A 23,351-nucleotide genomic window follows, 5' to 3' on the forward strand; every position below is an offset into this window, starting at 1 on the left:
TAGAGGAATATGGCTTATTGTTTAGTTTTCTGGTGTTTTCTAAATCCCTGCATCTCAGAATTGTTATTTGGGTTGCCATGAGTGTGTATGTAAGGTAACTTTAAATGGGGGTGTGTGCGCATGTGTAAAAAACCAAAGCAACAAACGGAAAACCCAATAGCCACCACTAATATGTAACCAACTGAAATAAACATGTAAATAGCAAAATTCCAGAGAACCTTGGATAAGAGAGCCTTCTTGCAGATTTATGGTCAGCTACATTTTAAATGGCTCCTTTGAAAAAAGCAGACTTGTGGTCTTGTGTTTTCACAATTGGCTTTTTAGGGCTTCAGAATTGTGCAAGGTTGTCTGACTTGGAAGTTTTCAGCCCACTGGGCTTTGCAGTTGTGGTAGTGTTGCTGCCATGTTTTATATCCAGCCCAATAAACTCTCCAAGAACATTGTTACCATTTAAAAATACCTCATTCCAATTAATTCTCCTTAATAAAAAATATAAAGAGGAATTTGCAAGCATAGTAACTGCTTCCTACAAACTTGCATCTGCCAGTGTTACTATGCTTGAAAGGGCTTGTGTCCCAAACACCTGCTACTCCAGGTGAGGATTCTGTGGAAAGACTTCCCAGTCCTTAGCTGGACAGACAGGCATGCAGGACCTTGGGCAGGGAGCACAGGAACAACACAGTTCTCTGTATGTTAGGTGTGGGAGTATCTGTTTGACCTAACCCTTTGCAAAATGGTTGAAAAGATGAGAATACTTTTTTTTTCTAACCACAGTCAGTTGCTACCTTCAAAACAGTCGCTCATAGCCCACCTTAATGTATTCAGGAAACTTTGCAAAAGACTGTTATGAGAATTGTGTTGTTCTACTTTGGTTTTTAATCCAGGAATTGTTCCTTATCATGGTGTGCATTCTGAGTTTCTTCTTACAATCAGATATTTTGATTTCAAATTGCAAACTGCTGTAAATGTTTATGCTGGAAAACATAAAGGAGACTTCCTAGAACCACACATTTTCAGGGAGCTGGTTATACCAGTGCGAAGTTCCTAGGCTGGTTCATTCTTTGGTATGTTGCACTTCTGTGTTAAGCATTTCAGTTCAGTAATGGCTTATGAGATTATGGAGAGAGGAACTGGGGCTCTTAGTTGTAAAAGTAAGATTTTCCTTGCTATGTAAAATGAATAAACTGGACTTTAAGTTTCCAAATCACATGTGTTGGGCAAAGTGCAGTCTTTCCCACCACTTGTTTAAATATATCATAACTCAGAATATTTACATTAAGAGGAAGGAGGAGGGAAATAAAGCACCAGGGCAAATTTTTAGAGCTTTCAGTAAAGCATTTATGGGGGAAGTAGGGAAACTCTAGTTCATTAAGTGAGACACTGCTGTTTGTTTTTAAATAAAAGTTTTTTTAAATGCCTTAAAGCTTCTCTCAGAATGAGGCTGCTCAAAGAGATTGTGCTGGCTTAGCAATTCCTGTATGACCTTTGGTGGCAGGCTGAAGAAGAAATGTCTTTGTAAGGACCCACAGGTTGTGAAAAGCAGAAGGAGGATTTTTGCTAAGGCAAAATTGAAAAAGTCTCTGTAGTTGAAAATTTAATCTGTGTTGCATGCGTGTGGCCAATTCAGTAAACTGGATTTAACATCTCTAATTACCAACAGAAACAGTAACTAGAGAATGCATGTTCACATTCTAAATACCCCATGAACTTTCTTCCCTCTGAATTCCTGTGTGTTTAAAAGATACATTCCCAGCAAGTGCCCTTTGTAAATCCTAGGATAGACCTCCTGAGCTGAAGCTGGGAAAGGTTTGGAATGAGCTGCAGGGAGGAAAAGCAGCGGTTCAGCAGGAGCCCGTGGTGTAGTGTCGCTACAAAACAACTGTGTGTGTGTTCCTAGTTACCTATGAAATATGTGGCTTACTCCCTGCCAGCGGTGGTAGTCATGGAATATCCAGAGCACACCACATGATTTCCTCTGAATTTTGGCCTAATTTTGGGGGCTGGGAAGTAGGGTAAGTTAATATTAAATGGCAATGTTTTTAACTACTGAGCTCTGTTAAGTCAGATGGGAGATTGCAGGCACCTTAAAGGTTGCAATGCAGACAGAATACAGAGCCAGGAAAAAGCAAAAAAAGTGTATGGAAGTGGCACTTAAAATGTAATTGCTGTGGTGGTTTTGCTGTTCCATTACCTGTAAGGAATCTCTATCTACTGTGCTTTTTGAAGAGTGTGTGTCTCGTACTCAGTAGATATATGGATTTTATCTTTCTCCCTGCCTTAGGCTTTCTTACAGAAAGAAGTATTTCTGTCATAGGTTCATAAAGAAAACACAATGGTGTATGTATTAATAGTGTTTAAAATACTCTATAATTTTTATGAGTATAATACCTAATGTACCCAAGTGCTCCTGTAATTCTCCATGTCAAGAGGCAGAACAAAATACATACATCGCATAGTCTAATGCCTTGAGTCATGAAAGAGAATTGCCTTCTTCAGTGTAAGGGCAGTGCTTTTGCGGCCAAGAGGCAGATTAGGAACTGTGAAAGCACTAAACTTTATTGCAGGAATTATTTAGTAATTTTTAAACATGTCTTTTTGTAGTTTACAATGAGGACTTGCTGCATTTGTCTCAAGTACTGCATGTATTTGTCAGGAGGTGTGATAGTACCCTTTTTTGTGTTAACAAATTATGGAACATTTAATTTTGTTTTCCCCTGGTGTTTTTTTTCTTTATTTTAAACAGCATACATTTCTGTGACAATAAAATGCAAAGTTTATTTTAGAACACTACCTATGTGTGCTATATTCAGATATGTATGTCCATTAGTATGTTCAGAATAGTGTTTTCCTTATGTGCTTTTTTTCCTTTTCTTTCTTAAAATTCTGAAATGGTGATGTAACTTTTGGAGATACCAGGAGCAATACCAATTGATGTTCTCATACCAGATGGTTTTCCTTTTGTCAGACTTATGAAATGCAATTGGTCCTTGGTGCCCTTTCAGCAAGGTCTGGTACCAGAATTGCTGCAGAACCTGGCTGCCATCCCTGTTCATGTACATGAAATCCATTGCTACAGTGGAAGAAAGCAAGCCAGTTTGTCTTGTTTGGCTGCTAAAATGTGGGTCTGCTTCTCTGTTGAAAGGGTCAATCTTCTCTCTCTTAGATTCATTAATTAGGCTAGAATCCTATCCTAGAGTGAGAGGGCATCATACACAGATGGAGGCACATCCCAGAGCTGGTGGGACATTTTCATAGGCACACAGGTGGGAGATGAGCTTGGCAAAAAACATATTTTAATTATTAATGTTTCCCCAGTATCTCATGGCTATCTTCTGTCATGCCGTTTAAAAAAAATAAAAATAGCATATTTTCCTTTAAGACTGTATTTTTTTAACAGCTTCTTTTTTCTTCTGTGCTTTTTTTCTTTTCTACCATTCTGCATGCTAATGCAAGTATGACAAGCAGTCTAGTGGGCATCTAGGAAACAGAAAAATTCATAGTGTCATCTTATTCCTGCCTGGTTTTTCCTTCTGTTTTTAAACCTGACAAACCTTTGATATTGAGAACAGCTCACGTGTTTCAGTTTGCTCCTTGAACTAAGTTGTAGATACTGAAAAATACAGTTAAAGTGTGTTCTTCAGGAATAACATCTGTATAGTGCTTTGAGAAAGCAGAACAAGAAGTTGGCTGTAGAGAAGCTGGGTTTGAAGGATGTGATATCTGTGTGTAACATGCTCGGGAAGCAAGGACAAGTAATGGATTTTCAGTATATCTGAAAACTGACCCCATTACTTTAGGCAGTGTTTCTACAAACAGTGTCTTCAAGATAAAAGAGAAAGCGTACATATGGCTGTATTTCTCATAGGTCTGTATAAATACATTTAAGACTGCTTGAAAGTGCAAAAAAAAAGGGTTAATATTGGAATATTTTCCCAACTTTTACAGTAATTTTAACACTTTTGTTCCTTTTTGGGGAAGGGGAGGAGAGGGGAACTGCCAAGAGAAGTTCTCAGTTTTCCCATTTTTAGAACAGTCACATTCTAGCAGTTTTTCTTTTGACTGTTCAACATCCATGCTTTAGCAAAACGCTGATGAGATTTTCCAGCAGATCTCTTTAGTCAAAGGAAACTTGTGTGTGATAAGCGGGCTGATGTGCCCCACATGCCTCGTGGCCTCCTTTCTTGCGTCACTTTGTAGCCTCAAGGGTGAAAGATAGATTGAAGCCATTAGAATATATTTTCCTGTGGACCTTGGTATTGCTTGAAGTCAAGCGGTAAAATCTTATAAATGCTGCTTGTGAATTTCTGATTTTCAATTTGACTACTAAACCACGATTTGCACAGCATGGTCAGTGGCAGTCCTGGCTCACCAGCATTGGCCTTCCATAGCTGGATGTATTAATTTATAAAAGCTCTTAAAGAATACTTGGAAACAGGTGAGAATCAACATTAATTTCTTACAAGTGGGAAATATTGGCCTGAAAAGGATGTAGTGGTCAGTGTTTTCCAGGGCTGAAAGTTTCTGGCTAACCACGTAGTTCAGCAATGGCATTCAGAAATATGAAATAATTTAAAATCTACTGTTATGAGGCAAAGGGAGAGAGGAGACAAAGCCTCATGTTAAGATAACACGAAAGGGTTAATGCAGAAGCACGTTTATGTAGTCCTTACCTGCAAGTAAATTGCAGTCTCACATTTCTAGGAAACACTGTCCTAAAATGTGTCTCTTGAGCCAATGTTATAAGTAATCGGCTTTTTCTCCAAGAGGCTTTAAAAACACAATTTTGGCAACAGTAACTAAGGCAGTATTTACAGAAGAGCCCCCCAGTAAATGGAAAGCAAGCTGGTAATCAGTTTTGATTAACGGATCTGCATTCTGTTATTTAAATGTTTATATCCTGATTAGCATTTAGGCTGTATTTAAATATGCAATTTTATTTTAGCAAAATATGAGGCATGGAGAAATGGAGATAATCTTTCAGATGCTAAATGCTGGGGATGTAAGGTAAAAAATGTTCACCCACCCCCCCCTCAGCTTTGTAAAGTGATATTGATGTGACTGATATTTTTACTTCAGTTGTGGGATTATGGAGTTTCACAATCAGATATGACTAAAGGAAAAAGTGTTTGTGTCACTTGAGTTACAAAACTGAGTTTTAATTTAAGCATTAAGGCTTTTGTTCATGAACTAAATGTCTCCTGCTCCTCATTTTGTTAAAGACAAAGCAAGTTGAGCAGGTAGAAAAGTTTGGAAGTTTTTTTTTCAATCATTTTAAGAATTGCCAATCTATGATAGCATCTGATCATTTAAATCTGTATTTCCTTTGTGTGTGGAGAATAGTTACTATTCCTTATGTTGCTCATAATGTGTTTTTTTTCCTATGCAAAAGCACTGATTCTGATGGTGGTTGTTAGGTACCAGAGGTAGTGGTTTGCTTTGCCAACTCACTTCGGCTGCAAAGTTGGTGTTTTGTGGCCAAGGGAGCATGCACATCTTTCTGGGCTGCAGATTCCAGCGTTGTGAAAAAATGACTGATTCAACAGAAAGGTTGGCCTGCCACGTAAGCATGCCATAAAAAACGAGCATTTGACAGCTCTGTGGCTTGAAATAGTGGATCTGACACAGGCATATGGAAAATTCATGCAACAGGGATACTGTATCAAAACAATTTCTGTAGAGAGGCAAAACGGAATGCTTTCCCTCCTTTCCTCCCCTCCTTTGCTTTCTCATGACTCCCTGTTTTTATGTTTGCTTCTTCTCCTTTGCCTTTTAAATGATGCCTCTTTAAAAACTGACATCTTACACAAGGATTGAACTGTTCTCAATCCTTGTTATTAGGCAGAGTGGTTTAACTTTGAAGGGGAATATTCAAACAGGAATAACATCAGCAAGGTGGGACACTTCTGAAAAGCCATGGTTCCTCTTCCCCTAATGTGACTGCCTGAAAGGAATGACAGTGGACTGTGCTAATGAGTTGGACAGGGAATTCCTGCACAGGATGACTTGACTCTTCCTTCTTCCAAAGCAAACTCAGTATCCTTTCTGTGCCTTCTGATGACACAGACCTTTTCTCCCCTCCCTCTGCTGTACTTGTGTTGCATTAGGTTTGATATCCTCTGCAAGGTTTCTTATTAGTCTTCTACCTGGGCTTATAGAGCAAAGACTTCTGTTTACACAGAAGACTTCTGCTGTTGAGCTGGCAGAGGTTTTGAGGACTGGGAAGGGATAGAAAGTAAACATATGCAAGCAACAAATGGAACAATCGCCCTCCTCTCATAGTGAGCAAGTCTATAACTGATATTACTGGCTTATTTTCTTCATAATTTTCTTTTTTTTTCCCTCCCCTTCTGCTTTTCACATTTTTCACCAACTGTCATTGGGGTTTCCATATTTTTAGCTGCACTTATTTCAACAGACCTTTGAAAATAAGATATTGCTGTTACAACTACCACAAAGTAAAGAAGCAGAGGCACAGGAGGTTTAAGAGACAGCTTAACCAAGTTGTGTGGGCACCCACTTTCTACTACAAGCCTGAGGAGCTGTTGTGCCCAAAGTCCTTGATGGATCATTCCTTGGAATGATCAGTTTGGGTCATGCTGAGAAATGAAGCTGGGTCTTTCCTGGTTGGCCTGGGTAGCAGTGGTTACTGCTGACCCAGTGTTTTCCAGCAGAACCCTTCCCTAAAATGTTTGAGCTCTTTGGTTCTCTTTACAAGAGCCACCCGCTCATGTATTTGTGCCTACCACTACAGGGTGTAGATTAATGAAATACAGATAAGTTTGTCCAGGGGCTCATGCCTTACACTGCCAGTGGGACACGACTGAACAGCATCACCAGTTGCTCAGGCTACACTTTACTCTTTATGACTTTTATCTGAGGGAAGCTCTCTGTGGTGAATGAATTACTGAAATGAAGCGCCTGAAGACACAGTTAGACTTTAATTCATCCTGAGAAGTAATTAACATCTGGATATCTTGCTGCTGAGAATTAATTTCCTTCAGTAGTGGCCAAGTCCTTCTCTGTGGCCCTGCAATTGTGTTTGTGTCTGCCGTTCAGCTGGGCTGTTGCAGTGAATTTTGCAGTTATGCTGCTGAACATGAGGAACTGTGTGTAGAGCAAGCCTGTGCACTGGCCTAGGGCACATACTCTTGATTTTGAATCACCAGCAGGTTCAGTGGAGCCTGGCCCCAGTTGTGTACAGGTTGTGGAATTCTCATCTGTATGCAACCTCTGTGGAGCAGCTGACTTCATGCCTGTGGAACTGCACTAGCCTAGGAACCATGAAACATGAATCACGGGAATGAGATCCTCATAGGAAGACCGAGGGAATAGATTTTGGCTGCCCAGAGGGGGAAAACTACTGCTGCATCTGTGTGCCCAGGAGTGCTGAATACCTTGGTGCAATGCTGCATTGGTGAAAATCGACATGGATTTATTCTTTACGTGTGGCCACGTGAGAAAAATGTGTTTGGTAAACGAATTTTAAAAAGCCTGGTTCGTTCCTTCTGCTTCATATGTAAATCCCAGTGTGAGAACTGCAGATCTGCTTACTTAGTGTTTAGAAGTTGTAGGGGGCTAATGATGCTGCAGCGTGGGTGTGTGAAGTCACACTGCTGCTTTTTGTGTTGTGTCAATCTTTTTGTCGTGTGCAAATCATCCAGGAGTCTGCCAACACGTGGAAAAAGGGATGTCTTACTCCTGGTAAGTTGCTTTTTTGCTCCCTTGGTAAAACTGCTGGATCCACACATTGCTTAGCTTCTTTTGGTGCTCTTGCTAGCTATTCTAAATATTCATTAAAATAACAATGCAGTCTTCTAAGTAAAAAGCTAATTGGAAAAAAAGATGAGCTTTTTCCAGAAGCAAATCCAATCACCCCACCCATTTTCTTCAGAAGCTGGAGCTGAGGAATTGCTACAGGAATGTTCTTCCAAGTCATGGTGGTTGCTTCATCCCCTTCTTAATAACTGCTCTCCTGTGGTGATGAAGTATAGAAATGCTTCCAGGCTCAGCATCAAAATCTTCCATACAGTCACCAAAAAAAGTAGTTTGCGGTTAAGTGGATAAATATATTTTCAAAGAAAAGCTTTGTCTGTAACTGTCCTTATCTGACACTAATGTTGGAGCATGCAGCTGAGAGAAGGACGGCAGTAAATATTCCAGTATTCCAGCTGAGTCATCTTTGCTTCTTCCTGATTATCCCTTTCTAATCATGATTAATGCCCATGGAAATATCTTTAGGCATTATTTTATTTGTTCCTCTTTTTCTCAATAAATAGTATATATAGAGTACCTTACCTGAAAAATTAGATTAAAAGAACATATATGACCAACTAAGACAAGAACTAGAAATCAGAAAAGCAGATTTGTGGGTTTTCATTCAGTATTGATTCATTTTACATCCTGTCCTGGATCGGGCCAAGTCTTTTTCTCTGCAGAAAATGAGAAGCATGTACTCATGTCAAGAGCATAATTCATAGTTATTTTCAGCAGGTGCTTAAAAACATTTGTAAATTCCAGCTTATAACTGAGCAATTCACCCTCCACCCCCTGTATGTAAATTTGTAACAGAGGATTCAATAAGGGGTTTGAGTGTATAAATGATACCTTTATTTTCAGCGTGGAATCCCCATTGAGAGGCCAGGCCTAAAAATATCAAATGTTTCCACAAACAATTCCTGCACACTGCATGTTGAGTAATACAGCTACAACCAAGGGGATAGCTTCTGCTGACAGTTTCCCAAATGAATGCAGGAGTCCAAACTGAGTTAGGTTATTTATAGTTTTTATTACTGGTCATAAGCTCTTACCAGAAATCCAGATGTGCTTGAATCATGAAGCAGATTAATGACACAAAATGACTGTGGTTGCAGGATGAAGGCTCCTTTTGTGTACTAGAGAGGATACTGTAACTTCCAGTTAATGACTTCAAAATATCTTACAGAATGAAAAGGAGCAAGTTAAGGCATGTAAGCAGAAGTTGTCAGACTTCTTATCAAGGTAATTACATGGTAGTGCAACGTGTGACTGATTTAAAGAAATAATTTTGTATCAGTGCTGTCCTTTTCTAATGGAGTGTTTCAATAAACAAATATCTTAAAAAGAAAACCCCCCAAAAAGCCCACCTCAAAACATTCTCAGTAAGCAAAAGGAAAATTCAAAAGGGAAAAGCCAAAGGGAGTAGAGGAACTTCACAGGTCAGGCAATGTGTTTTCTAAACTTGTAAAAAATCTTGTATAAGGGAACCCAAAATGCTTTGATTTTGGAATGTTTAAATGTAGCATATTTTTGAGTGGTTGCTAATTTGAAATGTTAAGTTCTGCATGGAAGTTAGTAAGCTTACGAGTGGGTGTTTCTCAGTATTCATGTCCAGTAGGTAAATAGGCATGTTTGTGCAACATCAAAACCCTTGATTTTTCTTTTTTCTTGCTCCTGCCATACTGTATGTCCCTTGTGGAAAATAATCCAGGTTCAGTGATTGTGGAGTTTCATGTCAAAGTACACTCTCTCCTGATTAAATCCTTGCAGAAGCAGGTGAGTGGCATAGATAACCTGTTGTGGCTGCATCCAGGAGGTACAAGTTTTCTTGTTGCTCAGGGTTTACTCACAGGGACCATTTACTCATTTATTTGGCAAAGAAGTTGGTTGGGGTCAGACTGTCACTGGTTTCACCAGTATCTCTGCAAGAATGGTTTAAAGGACCATATGTAATTGGAAGCAATGTGGGACAGGTCAGCAGCACTTGCAGAGTTTGTGTCTTGATTTTTGCCACAGTTGATACAGTTTCACCCCTGAAAGTGAACAAAAGATCCTTGTAGACCTGTCAGCACTGCCCTTTGACACTCAGATCAGTCACTGTGTCATAGAGTCTGCTCAGGACTGTAATTTCTGCTCCAACAAATCCAGTTTAAAACTAGCGTTGGGCACTACTTACACCAGCAGCTGTTTCAGCCCAACATGTGTCCATGAGTAGCTATATTTTTCACTCTATTTTATTAAAAATCTAAGCTGCTAATAATGGTTGAACTCTTCCTAAGCTTATTTTCAGGGTTTGTTTTTTGGCAGAGAATTTTAATTATTGTCATAGACGGGGATGGGCTGCATGTTTCCTCTGTGTTGTGAAGGTTTCACATAGTGACTTTTTGCTTGCCTTAACTTCAGTAGAAATCCACCTTTGAGAAAAGGGTAACATTTGCACCAAATTCTCTGCTTCCTTTGGAAACACAGAAAAAAGAAAACATGTTTCCTGTTGTTGACTGGTTTAATTTGTATTTCTGTTAGCATGAGAGTATATCCCAAATGTACAGAGAGGGATTTGTTTCAGGTGCAGATTTGTTTTCAGGGTGCACCCTGAGGACTTTCAGGGTGTTTTTTGTTGTTGTTGTTGTTGTTTTGTTTTGATTGGTTTTTTTTTTTATTCCTGGCAGTAGGATTACGTTCACTGTTTCTCCAATTTTGAATCTAATTTCTAATCATGATGGGAATTGTAATGTAGTCATCCCCATGAAATGTCGTATTACGAACACTTCCAGGGGTTTTTGGGTTGTTTTTTTAACCAGTGGCTTGTCTAGGCTGGGTATGAGTGGGGCTGTTTAGCCAGAGGCACTGGTGGCTGTGTTGGGCATGGTCAGGTACCCTTTAGTCTTTGATTACTGTAGCTGTTAATGGTACTGGGTGTAATACATTTGTGCATGTTGGGTGTTTGGGGTTTTTTTGTGGTTTCTTTTGTTTGCTTTTTGGGGGGGGGGGGGTTGGTTTTGTTTTGATTTAAGTGAAAATATGGATGCTGATGGGCATTTCCCTGTTCCTAAGGCAAGCACAGTATTGATACAGAAGTGTTTTCTCTTGGGACATCAGAATTGAGTCTGGTTTTTCTGTATGCATACTTAATCCTTCTAGGCTTGTTATATTCTCTGGAATTCCCACAGTTTTCTGCAAACAGCTTTATTATTAGATATGCACTTTCTGAAGTTTCCATTTAGGTTATCTTCAATATCCTGATGATATTGAGCGCACACCTAGAAGCCAGACAGCCCAGGTCATATATATACATATGTGGAGGAAAGGAGAAGTAGACAGGGAACAGAGGTTCAAGGGGTTACAGAGGAGTCAGAACTATGCAATTTACGTACCTTTATGGGAAATGTCTACATACAATTATGAAAGAAACTTTCTTAGGTGTTTCCTCAAACTTATTTTTTTCTATTTGCCTGAAGTAAAGATAATGGTGAGAGATATGACATTACAAGAGGCTGTGGTGAAGATTCTCATAGGAATATAGATTTTCCTGATCCAGAGAAGATAGTTTCTTAAATTACTGGTATGCTCTGAAAATATGTAGAAGAAAAGATAAGAATAAGAATAGATGGTTGGTGCAAAAAACACACAACAAAATTAGATCCAGATGGAGGAAGTGGGATCTATGTTCTTGAGCTGTGCAAAGGCTGTCCCGCATTTATTCCCCTTTCCCATTATTTTCAGCACAATGTGAGGAACTCTCTGCTATATTTATGTATTGGAACTGAGAGTAAGAAGGTAGTAATGAGTCTGTTGTCAGCATGTTGTGCTTTCTTTAATTTACAGGATCATCACTGTGCTGTGCTGCCATAAAGGAGAGAATATAGCCTTTGTCCTCTCTCGGCGCTAGCGGAACCGAGAGTGATGTACTCAGTTGGCAAGGGCTGCAACAACAGAGTCCCCATTCATCACCGCCATCAGAGCAGTTTGGTTTAGCTGTGTTATGTAAGCCATTTGTGGTATAACTCAGGACATTGCACAGAATAATATTGGGCATGGATATCCAGCTGTTGTGCGAGATACTGAGAAGGGAATAAAGGTACTTTATTGCAGTCAGGGGCTGGGGCACGCCTTCAGAAGCTCATTGAATTGAAGTATTGCGACCCATTCCCTCAGCAGCCCTCACATGATAAGTGTTAGAAGCAGTATTGAACTACTGCACTAGACATCCTTCTTGCACAAAAAATACTCAGTTTTACCCTTTATGAACCTAATGCAATTCCATGGGATTTTGTGACCAGACTAGTAAGGGAAATCTTTTTCTGAAAATATTGCATGAGTTACCAACCTCATGCTGTAAGGATGATGCAGGGCTGTAGGAACTATAAAACACATAATATTTTTGTCATTGAGCCCTGAAAAGTTACTGCCTTTAGCTATTGGGCTTCCTGAAGGTAAATCCCACCTGCCTTTTGTAGTTAGTATTCTGCCCAAGATTATGCAAAATAATATTATTAAGTAGAATGTTTTGGCTTATCATGAAAAGAAGGAAAAGAGCTGTTAAAATACATCAGAAGTTGGTGATGGTGAAAATGCCTTGCCCAAATATTATCTGATGCTGTATAGAATTCAATTAAAGTGATGGGTCTCAGTGTTTCTTTTGGAGGGCTAAATAAGTGAAATCAGACGTTTCCCAGAGTCACGGATTATTGTCTTTGCCTTTGTTTTGTCAGCCCTGTGCCAGGGAGGCACGGGACATTGCCTGCTTGGCAAAAAGTCTTGCTTTTCCTGGCATTAGATGTCATTACTCCTCAGCATGACCTTGCATAGTGACTAGAGATGCTGGAGAAACTTCAGGCAAAAACTAGTTTTGTTTCAACCAGGTGGTGGTTTAAGTCCTTGATTACTGAGTTAGCACAAACAAAAAATGTAAAGCATAAAACAAATTACACAAAAACTGTTGCTATATATTCTGTTCAACCTATTTCTCTACAATTTTGGTCAAGGTGTTCTATAGCTACAAAAATCTGAGAATCCAGCTCTGCATAGGCATCTTTTGCCTTTAAAATGTTCCTTTGTAAGAGGAAATCTTTACTAGAATAAAAAAGAAGAAAATTTCACATCATGTTTCTGTTGGTTTTTTTTTTTTTTTTAAGCTCCTTTTTTCCTCTTTTGTCTTCAGTTATGTGGTAGCCAAGATGCTGATCCTATCATAGCCCTAAATCTTATTTTGGAACAGGTCTTGATGCTGAAGAGCATCCTTAAAAAATTCCTGTGTTTTCCATTGTGATAATTCACTTGCATCATGCACTAGAAGCACTTTATTGAATCATGTAGCACTTTGTCTTCTAGAGCAATAAAACTTTATTGTGATTATGTATGACATTAACGTGAGCTATTACTTTTACTCGGGGACCAAACCTGATGTATTAAATCAATGACAGACTTGGGCTTGCAGGGTGATACTTCTAAATAGTCTTCAGCAGCTAGCTTGTTCTACAGTTAGTAATTTTTGGGAGTTCTGGTCATCACAGTGATGAATTACTGAAAATAATTGGAGAGTTTATTGTAGCTGCAAATTTTGGTATTCATAAATATATATGGGCAGGAAGTGCTGATAAAAATTCTAGGTAATTTTTCATGGGTTTGGGGCCATTTTTCACTTGAATGTAAAATTGAAAATAATCAGTTGAATAATTTTATAAGAGGGCAGCATACATTCCCTACATGTATAACTACATCTTCTGTAGTTGGGCCACGCAAGAAAAAAATGTTTTTCTTAGTTTTGTTTTGGTTTTTTTTACATTTCAAATTTAATTGCATTTAAAGGATGTATAAATGTAAAGGGAGGGAATGTTCCAGTTCTGGAACAAAACCAAGTGCTCTGTGTCTGTTCAAATTTACCTATTTTTTAAATAGAATACTTAATCAAGAACAGCTCCTAGCTGTGTGTAGCTAGGCTTTGAGTGTACAAATGCTCTCTGTGTCTTATTTGGGTTCCTAAGGAGGCAATGCCCAAGTATTATTTAAGTATTGGGTTTCAGGCTGAATGTTTTCTCTCTGCTTGTTTTGCAAGCACCTAAAATTACTGTAACTGAGAGAAGGGGAAAAAGTGTAGTTTGTGCTTTTGATAACAATATGTATGTAATCAGCACCTCCTGGTTAATGAATTAGTTGGCTGTTTCTTTCTTACAGCAGTAGCAGGGAAAACTGCTGGGATAATCAGCAAGTATTGGCAGAGGGATTCAGCAATGTATATATCAGTTAATATTTCCTTTAAATAGTTTTCAAGTAAACTAGATCAAAAATTTGAATGGGCCCCCTATGTGTCTCAATATTTTTCAGGAGCTGAGGCAAATAAAATATTATAAACGTGCAGTATTTAATTACTTTCTTAAACCTCAAGGAAGCACACAGAATGGTTTTATTCCCCTTTCATGGTGCAATCAGTTTGCAGAATAAACTCCTAATTTTGAATTTAAAACATTGAACATAATTGAAGGTTTTGCTTGGTTTTCTTTGTAACCCAAAAAGGCCTCCTTTTAATGTCAATAGAAATAGCTTTTTCTTCTTAAATGGTGATAAAAATATGTTCTTTTTACAGATCTCTTTTACGATTGCAATGTATTAAATACCTTAGACTCAACCATGCATGCAGAAGCCCTGTTAAAATTTAGAGTTCACTGCTTAGAGCCATCATTCCAGGACTCAAGTGTTAAGAAGCAGGTGCATCAGCAGAGAACAAATTTACCTTTGGTGATGGCTACCAAACCTTCAGTAGTGCCCTCAGCAGTGTTATGTTCCAGCACCCAGCCTTGTCTTTAAACATCATTTCTTGCCAAGTGGACTGACAAACAAGCCCAGGTGGGCACAGGGCCATTCCCTGAGAAATAAAGAGAGGGCAGTGTATGGATGACCACCAAGTGATGGACATCTCTTCCTCACAGTGAGAGGAGCAGCTGCACAGAGCAGTTGTGGTTGAGTGGAGGCTCCAGCTTCAGCCTCACTCCAGTGCCTGTCTCCCCAGCCCCGTGATGTTCTTCAACACAGATGTGCTTGTGACTCCCAGCTTTGGAAGTGAAGCTCTGCTGAGGAAGGAAGCCAGACAGCTCCTAGGACAGGCTGGAATTGAGTACTGCAGGGTGAACAGCCTTCTGGAGGGAGTGTTTGCAGGGGATGTTTGACATGAGCTTCCTCTTGTTATCTGCCTTGAGACAGATACTTCTGCAGATGGTGGGGATTTGGGGGCTTTTTGAGGATATTCTTTGGTTTGGTTTCTTTTGGTTTGGTTTTGTTTCTTTTGTTTCGGCTTATTTAACAGAACCAACAGTATCTTTTTGTTTAAAAGAAAAATGCTGTGAGCTTGAGGTAAGATTATTTCATCTTGGCTATAACAAAACAGTAAACCAAATAGACGGCTCAGAATGGGTGTGCTTTTCTCAATTAGTGAGCCTCATTGTTAGCACAATGGTTTTGTAGAACGTATTATTTGCTGTACATGAATGTGGGGTACAGATTCCTTGCTCAGTGATGGTAGCTGCCACCCAAGGACACCGGTGCTGGGGAGCAGGGACTTTTTCTGGGCTTGCACTTATGCCAGGTGCCATGTAGGGAGGCTGATCCCTGTCCAAGCAGGGAGTCAGGCTTCATGAAGTACAGAAGACTTTGCTGACTGTGGCTCTTGGGAGGATCCAAGACTTCTTGTTGCTTCATGTGTGAAAGTAATTTAAATTTCAGCCTGACCTTGGGGAGCACTGTGCCACTTTCTGCTGGGTGGTAGTGACCAGGTCTCAGTGTGTTCTGGTGATTTGGTGTGACTACTTTCCTTCTCTACTTTATTGGTTAGCACTCATTATTTTCTGTTTAACAACCCAACTGTTCTTCTGTAAAAGGTTTGGTAGCAATATAGTAAATTACAAATTACATCAAATGTCCAGCAAAAATAAGTTTCTGGAAGGACTTAGAATTGTGGGAAGGTGTTTTGCAAATGTCATTTTCTAGTACACTACAACAGGAGGAAACCGTGGTATGTATTTTGCATTTAAAAATAAGACAAATTTAAGCTATAAATCATTGTAGAAGTTGGGATCACTGAGATAAAAAAAATTGTCCACACAAATAACTCAGAATTTTGCATCTGACTGTGTTTGTACTTTTCTCTTGTCTAAAGGCTGCCAGATTCTAGATGCTGTCTTTCCTGGGAACTAACCAATGCTCTCTGGCATGATTTTCACTTTCCCTTATGTCTATATTTGAAAAAGCATATGTGTAGACCCTAAATGAATATATTGGTTAACAAGCTATGGATGACAACCGACAAAACATACTTCCTAAAGCAAATTTCATACTGCTTAATGGAAAACAAATACCGGAACGACTAATCCTGGGATATTGCTATTCATGCATATATTTCATATATGAGAAAAGGTGACGGAAAAAATTCCCTTCTGAGTTTTCCTTGGGCACACTTCTTCCTGTTGGAGTTAAGTTACTGTAACTCTGGGGGCAGAACTTGGTTCTTCCATATATATTTATGTTTTCCCTGGTAGGACAGGACATGCTATATGGCAGAAACAACTAGTTACTGTCATTTACATGAGTTACAGCTTCATCCTTCTTAGCTCCTGAGGAAGGAATCATCCTTTACATCCTAAAGAAGTAAAGCCAGCAGTGTCCCCCTAAAGCAGCACTGTTAAGTCATTCTGTAGTAAACAGTGTCTCTGTTGTTCCTAAAAGAAAAGAGGCCATGCAGAATTTTCAAGCCTTCTGTGGTGTGTTTTGTGTGCCAGCGATGGGACGTACGTGATGCTGGAGAGGCTTGGGGAAGGACTGCAGTGTGTGGGGAAAACCCCTTCTTGCAGGTAGTGCATCACCCCTGACTGAGGGGTGACCTTGGAGGCAGTGGGGAATGGGCCATGGCTGGAATAGAGCAGATATTTCTGCATTTTTCAGCAGCAGATTGCCACAGGTGCATGGAGCCCTTGCTGCCCAATCCACTGAATTTGGAAGCTCATTCAAGTAGCAACTGCTGGCTTGAACACATCATGAAATTAGAGGTTTTATTACAAAACACTAAAGCTTAGTAGTGTTCTTAACCTTAGATTCTCAGTCTTCAGCTAGAGCTTCCTGAAGCTTGCTTATTCTATTAGGTTTTTTTTTAAATTTAACTTAAAATATATTTACTTGCCTTCTTTCATCTAGTGACTCACATTAGTTTCTTCCACATGACTGCTCTGCTGAGAAGGTTAGGAACCTAAGAAGTAAAACTGAGATTTCTGTAACTTTATGTTTCCTCTATCAAATCCCTTAAGAAATTATCAAACACTGGCAAGGTTTATGATGTCATTAGAGCCTTTTATAACTGCCTAATGCTCCAAGTAGAAGAAACTTGGTTGTAACATGTTGTGTAACCAAGCACACTGGTCTTCAAAAATGGAATTTAAAGCCCATTTTTTTTCAAATTACCTGTCAGATGCCAATATGAATATATTAAGTTCTGGTGGAATCAGTGGAAGTTGTTAAATGGGCGCACCTTCTCTAATCTGAACTGCAGCTTTGTTTTGGTTTTCCTTAATTTTGGTCCTAAGTGTCTAAATAGTTTGCTAATACCAGTGCACTTGGTATTTAGGAAAAAGGGGGTAACTTCCATATTAGCTACCCAGTTTTGGTAAAGCAGCTGTTGTAGAATGTCCACCCTTCTGCCAGGGTTTAGTCCATGAAGTGTTTAAGAAAACAGCCTTGCACATGCATGCCTACCTAACTTTTTTTTTAAGTTAACTGCTGTGGGAAACAGTGGTTTTCTGATGAATTTTATACAAACCAGGAAGAAGTGTCCTTTCTCATTTGTTGTAGGTGAACCTGCTGTAGCAGAGGCATTGGACTAGTCCCTTCCAACCCCAACCATTCTGTGATTTCAAAATGAGTTGAGGAGTGGCTGCTGGGTACTTTACAAATGAGTGCAGCATGACATCTGTGGCCCACACGAACCTCACTCAGGCCAGCTGTTGATACCCCGTCAGCAAAGGGCATATCTGCCATGCCCTTGCATGACGTTTTGGCTTCTTCAGAAAAAAAGGAGGATGAATAGAAATATAAAATAAACTTTATTTTCCTTGAAGTTCAGAGAACGTGTGTGTGTGTGTTTGATATTTGTATATATATATATATACAAATCCAACAATGCTAATGCATGTGCAGGGAAGACAAATATACTTTTCAGATAAGCACCCTTGGTCGTGACTATACCATGTAAGTGTTTGCCCCGTGATGATTCTGATAAATTTTTGTTAAAAGCTGCTGTACTTAAACTCAACAGTTCGTTAGCATGAGATACAACTCCAAAACGAGTTGCTGAAACTTTGCTAAACCAAGCATGTGTTAGTCATATTAGCAGTGCTGTTACTGAGGTGTTCTGCTCTGCCTGGATTGTTTTCTCAGAGAGCTTCAGTATATACAATATAATACACTGCCAATTTCTGCATTGTGGTAAAAGGAATAGCCAAAGGAATGCGTATGTGTGGTGGCTGAGATCTTTACCCACACTGCAGTCCTGTCAATTTTCACAAAAAAGCCCTAATCTAGAACGTTTTTAATGGATCTTTTAATGGACAAAGAGTGATGGCTTTAAACTGATAGAGTGGATTTAGATTCATATTAGCAGGGAAAAAGAATTTCTTTGACTGAATCGAACTTGTAGCTGTAGCTAAATCACAGTGAGGTGGGAGATGCAACTTGTTTGGACAGCTAACGGCTGGTCAGTGCTTATAATCAAATGAGCAAGATCACTGTTTTTTTGGGGGATTTGGTGTACATAAGTAAAATAGTTTTTAGCCCCAAACTACTAGTAATCTGTGCAGACAAAATACATGTAAGAGATGAAAAAGCTACATACTTTACATAGATGGAGGGTGCAAGAAAGGCTGATGTCCTCAAATAGCATGCATTGTGCTGGTAAAGTATAAAGAAGTGAAAAGTAGTGTTGCAGTAGACGTTTTCCCTTTCTTATTTCTAGACCTCTTAGCAGCCAACTGCAAACCCCGGATTTTATTTTCTCTGTAGCTGAGTGGAAAGATGCTGGGGGTTTTGTGCAGTTCAGGTGACTTGCAGTACTCCACATGGCTACATCATCTTTCATCATTCTGCCTTAGACTTGCTGTTGATGGGCAGGCTGTACTTGACCTTCACCCAGGACTACCAGGGACAGCAAGACTGAAGTCTCTCTTGTTTCTGTATTTTAAAATAAGGGGACTGCTCCTCTCATAGGCCTCAGTGGGCACTTTAGTGCTGGGCGAAGGGCAAGGCATTTTGCCTGCTTGCAAAACCACAGGACTGAGCTGTGTGCCCAAGGAATGATCTGACCTGCTTACCAGCTAAGACAAGGTTGACAAAGTAATTTCTGACAGCAGCTAGCATCTCTACAGAACATATATATCTATGTTCTTATCCTAATAAAAAGATACAATATATATCATCTATGATGTATATGTATACATATATATATATAAACATATATATGTATAAAATCTATTCATGTGCTTTTCTTTCTGTCAGAAAGCTTTTCTTACAGTTGTGGTAGTCTTTCCTCTTCACATTTGAAAATGTATTAATTTCCTCTTTGAATCTTCCTCCTGAACAATTGAGGACTGTTACCTTCTCTGCCTTCAGTTTCCTCTTGTTTAGATTAGATACTTAATTTATCCTCTTTCTACTCTTCTCTGAATATCTTCCGACTTGTCCACGTATCTCATGGAGAGCAGCAGTGAAACTTGACCAAAATGTTCCTGTTGGCATCTAGTAATGGTGAGTACAGCAGAAGGCTTTCCTCACAGACCTCTCTTGCTGTCTATCCAGCACAACATTTGCTTTTTTGTAAGAGTGTGATATTGTTGGTGCTTATCTAGCTTATTGTGTGCTGTCACCTTTAGCTCTCTTCCGCAGAACTCCTGCCTAACTGGGAGAGTGCAAGTTGGGCAGTCAATGGAAGATAGAAATCTGGTTGTGAGGCTGGCCTGGGATAGTGAAATAAAAAAAAAGAGTAACAATGGCTTAGAGGAAAACTCCCTGATTAAATACCTGAGTAAATATCTCACTAAAAAAAAAAGGACAAAACACAAAATACTTTTTTAACAGTTACTGAAGCAGATGCCAAAGGGATTTTGGCATCAAATGTGCTGAAGTTCAGTTTGGGTATCAAGGTTATAAAGTGTTTGAGGCTAGGAGATTGCCAAAGAAATGTTTTGCTTGTATATGCAAGACAGTGTTCTTAATAGTATTAACACTAACATTTGCCTGCTTGCTCTCATGCCTGCTGAAGTCTGTCACTTTGTAGCCCAAGCTGCTTTTCTGTGTTACCTTTTCATCTTCCTTTCGGAAAAAAATTCAGTTCAAGTGATTTTTGTATTAGATAAAATCAGTTGGGTTTGTGTGTATGCATTTTATTGTAACTAGTAATTTCGTATGTTTCAAGAAGCGGTACTTCAGATTTTTGTGTGATCTTTTCATCCCACATATAGAAGAGCAGTGTTGCCTTGCAGTGTCTGGAGTGGGGACCTATGCAGAGCAAGTCCCGTGATGGTTTTGGTTATTTAGAATGTTCTACACATGCATAGTGAGTTTTTTCTTCCTGAAAAGAGGGGAAATCCTCACTTATTGAAATAATTTGTCTTCCAGATTGGGCAAAAAAAACATGGGTTTTTGTAGTGGGCTAAAATCCCGCAAAATTTCAGCACTGTATTTCTTCCAGTACTCCCAAGGTTGTTTGTTCAGCTGCTTTCATTCAGTGTAGCACTTAATGAGAGAATTTTTTAAAAAGAGAGGTGGTTAGAGCATGGAATTTTATATACATATATATTTTTTAAGTACTTTGACATATACTTGTACTTTCATACTCCTTTCCACATTCACGTTGTGTGTGTGTGTGTGTGTAAGGGAGTGTGTGAGAGGCACTCCCAGGAGGGACGTCAGCAGTTTGTGCTCCTGAGTCAGCAGAAGTTGCTGGAAAAGGGACAGAAGTGTAGTAACTGCTGCGGCGAATGCCGCGCTTCGCGTTGTGTTGCCTGATCCCGATTATGGGTCTTAAGCCCCTACTGACAGCTGCAATCCCCTTGTTTATGAATCTGTTTCTAAATGCTTTCTTTCAGAGAGTCACACAGCTATGACTGCACCCTTGGTTCGTTTCGACATTTCCTCGTTAGCCTGGAGGGAACTCTTTAAAAGCTGCTACCCCACGCTGCTTCCATCCTCAGCAGGAAAGGGGATGGTTTTACAGTCCTGTGCAAGGACCAGAGGCTCAGGTGGATTTGGGAGCCAGGAGGGAAGGGTGCTCCATGGTGGCTGCAAAACCATGTTGTCAAATATCAGCTATATTCTTCTATAATTTCTGATCCAACTATTACTGACTTGGCCAAGAACTGGGTTGAAATAATATGGAACTCTGGGAACTTTATATCCCTTTAGGATTTAGGATATAAAGCCCTTTCACCTTGGGTTACTTCAAACCAGAATGGCAAAAATGGAGTTGGAATATACTGTTCAACTTGGTTTATCTTCCACCCGTGATGTCGTCTGGGTTAGGGGGTTGGGGTTGCTTTTTTGTTTTGTTTTATGTTCTTAAGTAGCTAACCACCTGAATCCACAAAGTACATAAAGTGCACTTAATAATCCTACTTTGCTTCTGTGCTTGAGCATGTGTACTACTACAAATGGGACAATCACCTGTAGAATAAACCCATACTTTCATCTTTCAAGGCCCGCACATTGGTGACTACATTATTTGCTGTTCAGCATGTTCTGTGATCAGTGCTAAAATTTGAGTTGCACAGTTTGCAGAAATGCTGAGTAACTACTGTTTCCATGTTATTTTGTTCTAAATAATTCAAAAATATGCTTATACAAAGCTGTGGGTGCTCTCCTACATAATTAATACTATAACAAAATCATGGCAGCATTAAAATGAATAGTCAAAAATGAGCCCTGCCCGTCTGCTACCTACAGAGAAAATTCTGTCCTACCTTTTTATTGCTCTGGAAAGGTCTCTACACCACCAGTTTAAAATAGGTGGCTTTTGCTTAAGTCCCTCAGTTGAAATTTAAGGAAGGGTGAAAAGAACAGAAGCAAAGAGCTGACATGCCCCTGGAGAGCTCAAAGAAAGGAGCAGTGGATGCAAAGTGAAATCAAATCTCTGCTCTCGGGAAGGTGGGATCTGTATCCATCAGTTTTCGTTAAGGTGTACAGTAGGGGTTTGAGCTATGGGTGGAGCTGGGTGCAATAAGGCAAGTCTTGGGGTCACCCCAGTGATTAAGCCACCAACTTTTCCTGAATTTTTTGTAGAGGAGCCCAACACGAGCTCTCAAGTGTGGCTGAATTGTGTTTTGTTTTTTTTTTTAATTGGAACACAAAATACTTTTGATGCTGAAAGTTAAGTTGAAAGTTTACAATGATTCCTTTGTAGCAGTCCCTTTTGAAGTAAACAGTCCAATAGCTACAAGAAAACACTACACAGAGGGATAAATTCTGCTTTCAAGTCTATTTTTAATATAAATGTCTTACGAATCTTTTTCAAACAATATATGTTAACAGGAATATTTACATAAGAAAATTAAATAGGATTTTAAACTATTCCACTGAATATGTAAGTATCCCTGTCCTTGCTTGATTTCTTTTTCTTCAAATAATCAGCAGCCTTTGGCATTTCACATCCTTCTTACAGTAATTTTCAGTAATTTCTTCCTGAGTGCTGATACTTGGTTCTGTCTTAGCTATTTGATACTTAAGTTTCTCTCTGTAAGCTTTCACATCCATGTGCACTGTTCAGAAACTGTTTGGCTGCTTTTTTGAAGTCCCCATCTTAATTCCTATCACAATATTTCCTAAACTATGTCACTTTTGTTTCTTTTTTTTTTTTTTTTTAATAGAAAACCACTGATGTTCTCAGCAGTGGCTGTGCTGCCATGCCCAGCAGCCTCATGGCAGGGCTGTGACCTGATGAGAAGCTTTTTCCCAGGCTGGTCTGAGAACACCAGTAATGGTGTTGGTTGTCTCTCCTGAACCAAGTTTAGCACCAACACAAGGGAAACACCTAGCCATGTGAACACAGCCGCCTTGGGCCCATGACAGGCTGCATTGCCTCATGTCATGCAGTGCTGTTGTTGGTTATTAAAGGCATCCATGCTCTCACATGTTGGCAGCCTACCAGATCTGTCTTCTTCCAGCTGAGCCTCAAGGCTTATTGTATGAGAGAGAGAGACGTGCCTGCCCTAGCTGTGTGCCGATGGTGTCAGTCAGATGGATGGTGTGGGGTAACTGGCCACTCTTGATCACGTATTTTGTATCTGATTTAAGGGCCCCAGTAGATCCTAGCTCAGGGGGAGCAGTGCATGTAGCTGCCACTGGGCAATGGGGCTGAAACTCAGCCTGATGACAGTCAGAAGAGGTACTGTTTGCTGAGGCCCAACAGTTGGACCCATGATGGTGATACACCAAGAACTTTTAATGAATCCTGTGAGTCGTTCCATCGCTGCTTGACATCCCCATTTCCTATAACATAGTGCTCAGAGGGAGTCAAATCACTACCCCCAGCGACTGATCCTTCACCTTCGTTCTCTGCCTCTGTGTGGTCT

General features: G+C 39.7%; 1 protein-coding gene across 8 annotated transcripts in view; it reads left to right on the forward strand.

Annotated features, from left to right (window-relative positions):
• HIVEP1 (HIVEP zinc finger 1) overlaps positions 1–23,351 on the forward strand; it is a 127,728-nt gene that overhangs the window by 12,522 nt on the left and 91,855 nt on the right. The window contains exon 3 of one of the 8 annotated variants that reach the window (XM_088066334.1): positions 19,491–19,533. The exons of the other annotated variants lie outside the window; for them this stretch is intronic. Coding sequence (XP_087922460.1) covers positions 19,509–19,533 — 25 coding nt within the window. The 5' untranslated portion in view covers positions 19,491–19,508. The remainder of the gene's footprint in view (positions 1–19,490; positions 19,534–23,351) is intronic. 8 annotated transcript variants of the gene reach the window in all.

Source organism: Pseudopodoces humilis, chromosome 1 (genome assembly GCF_049639895.1).
Source record: "Pseudopodoces humilis isolate 2021_Gansu_Grassland_sample_001 chromosome 1, ASM4963989v1, whole genome shotgun sequence".
In the NCBI taxonomy this organism is placed as follows: Eukaryota; Metazoa; Chordata; class Aves; order Passeriformes; family Paridae; genus Pseudopodoces; species Pseudopodoces humilis.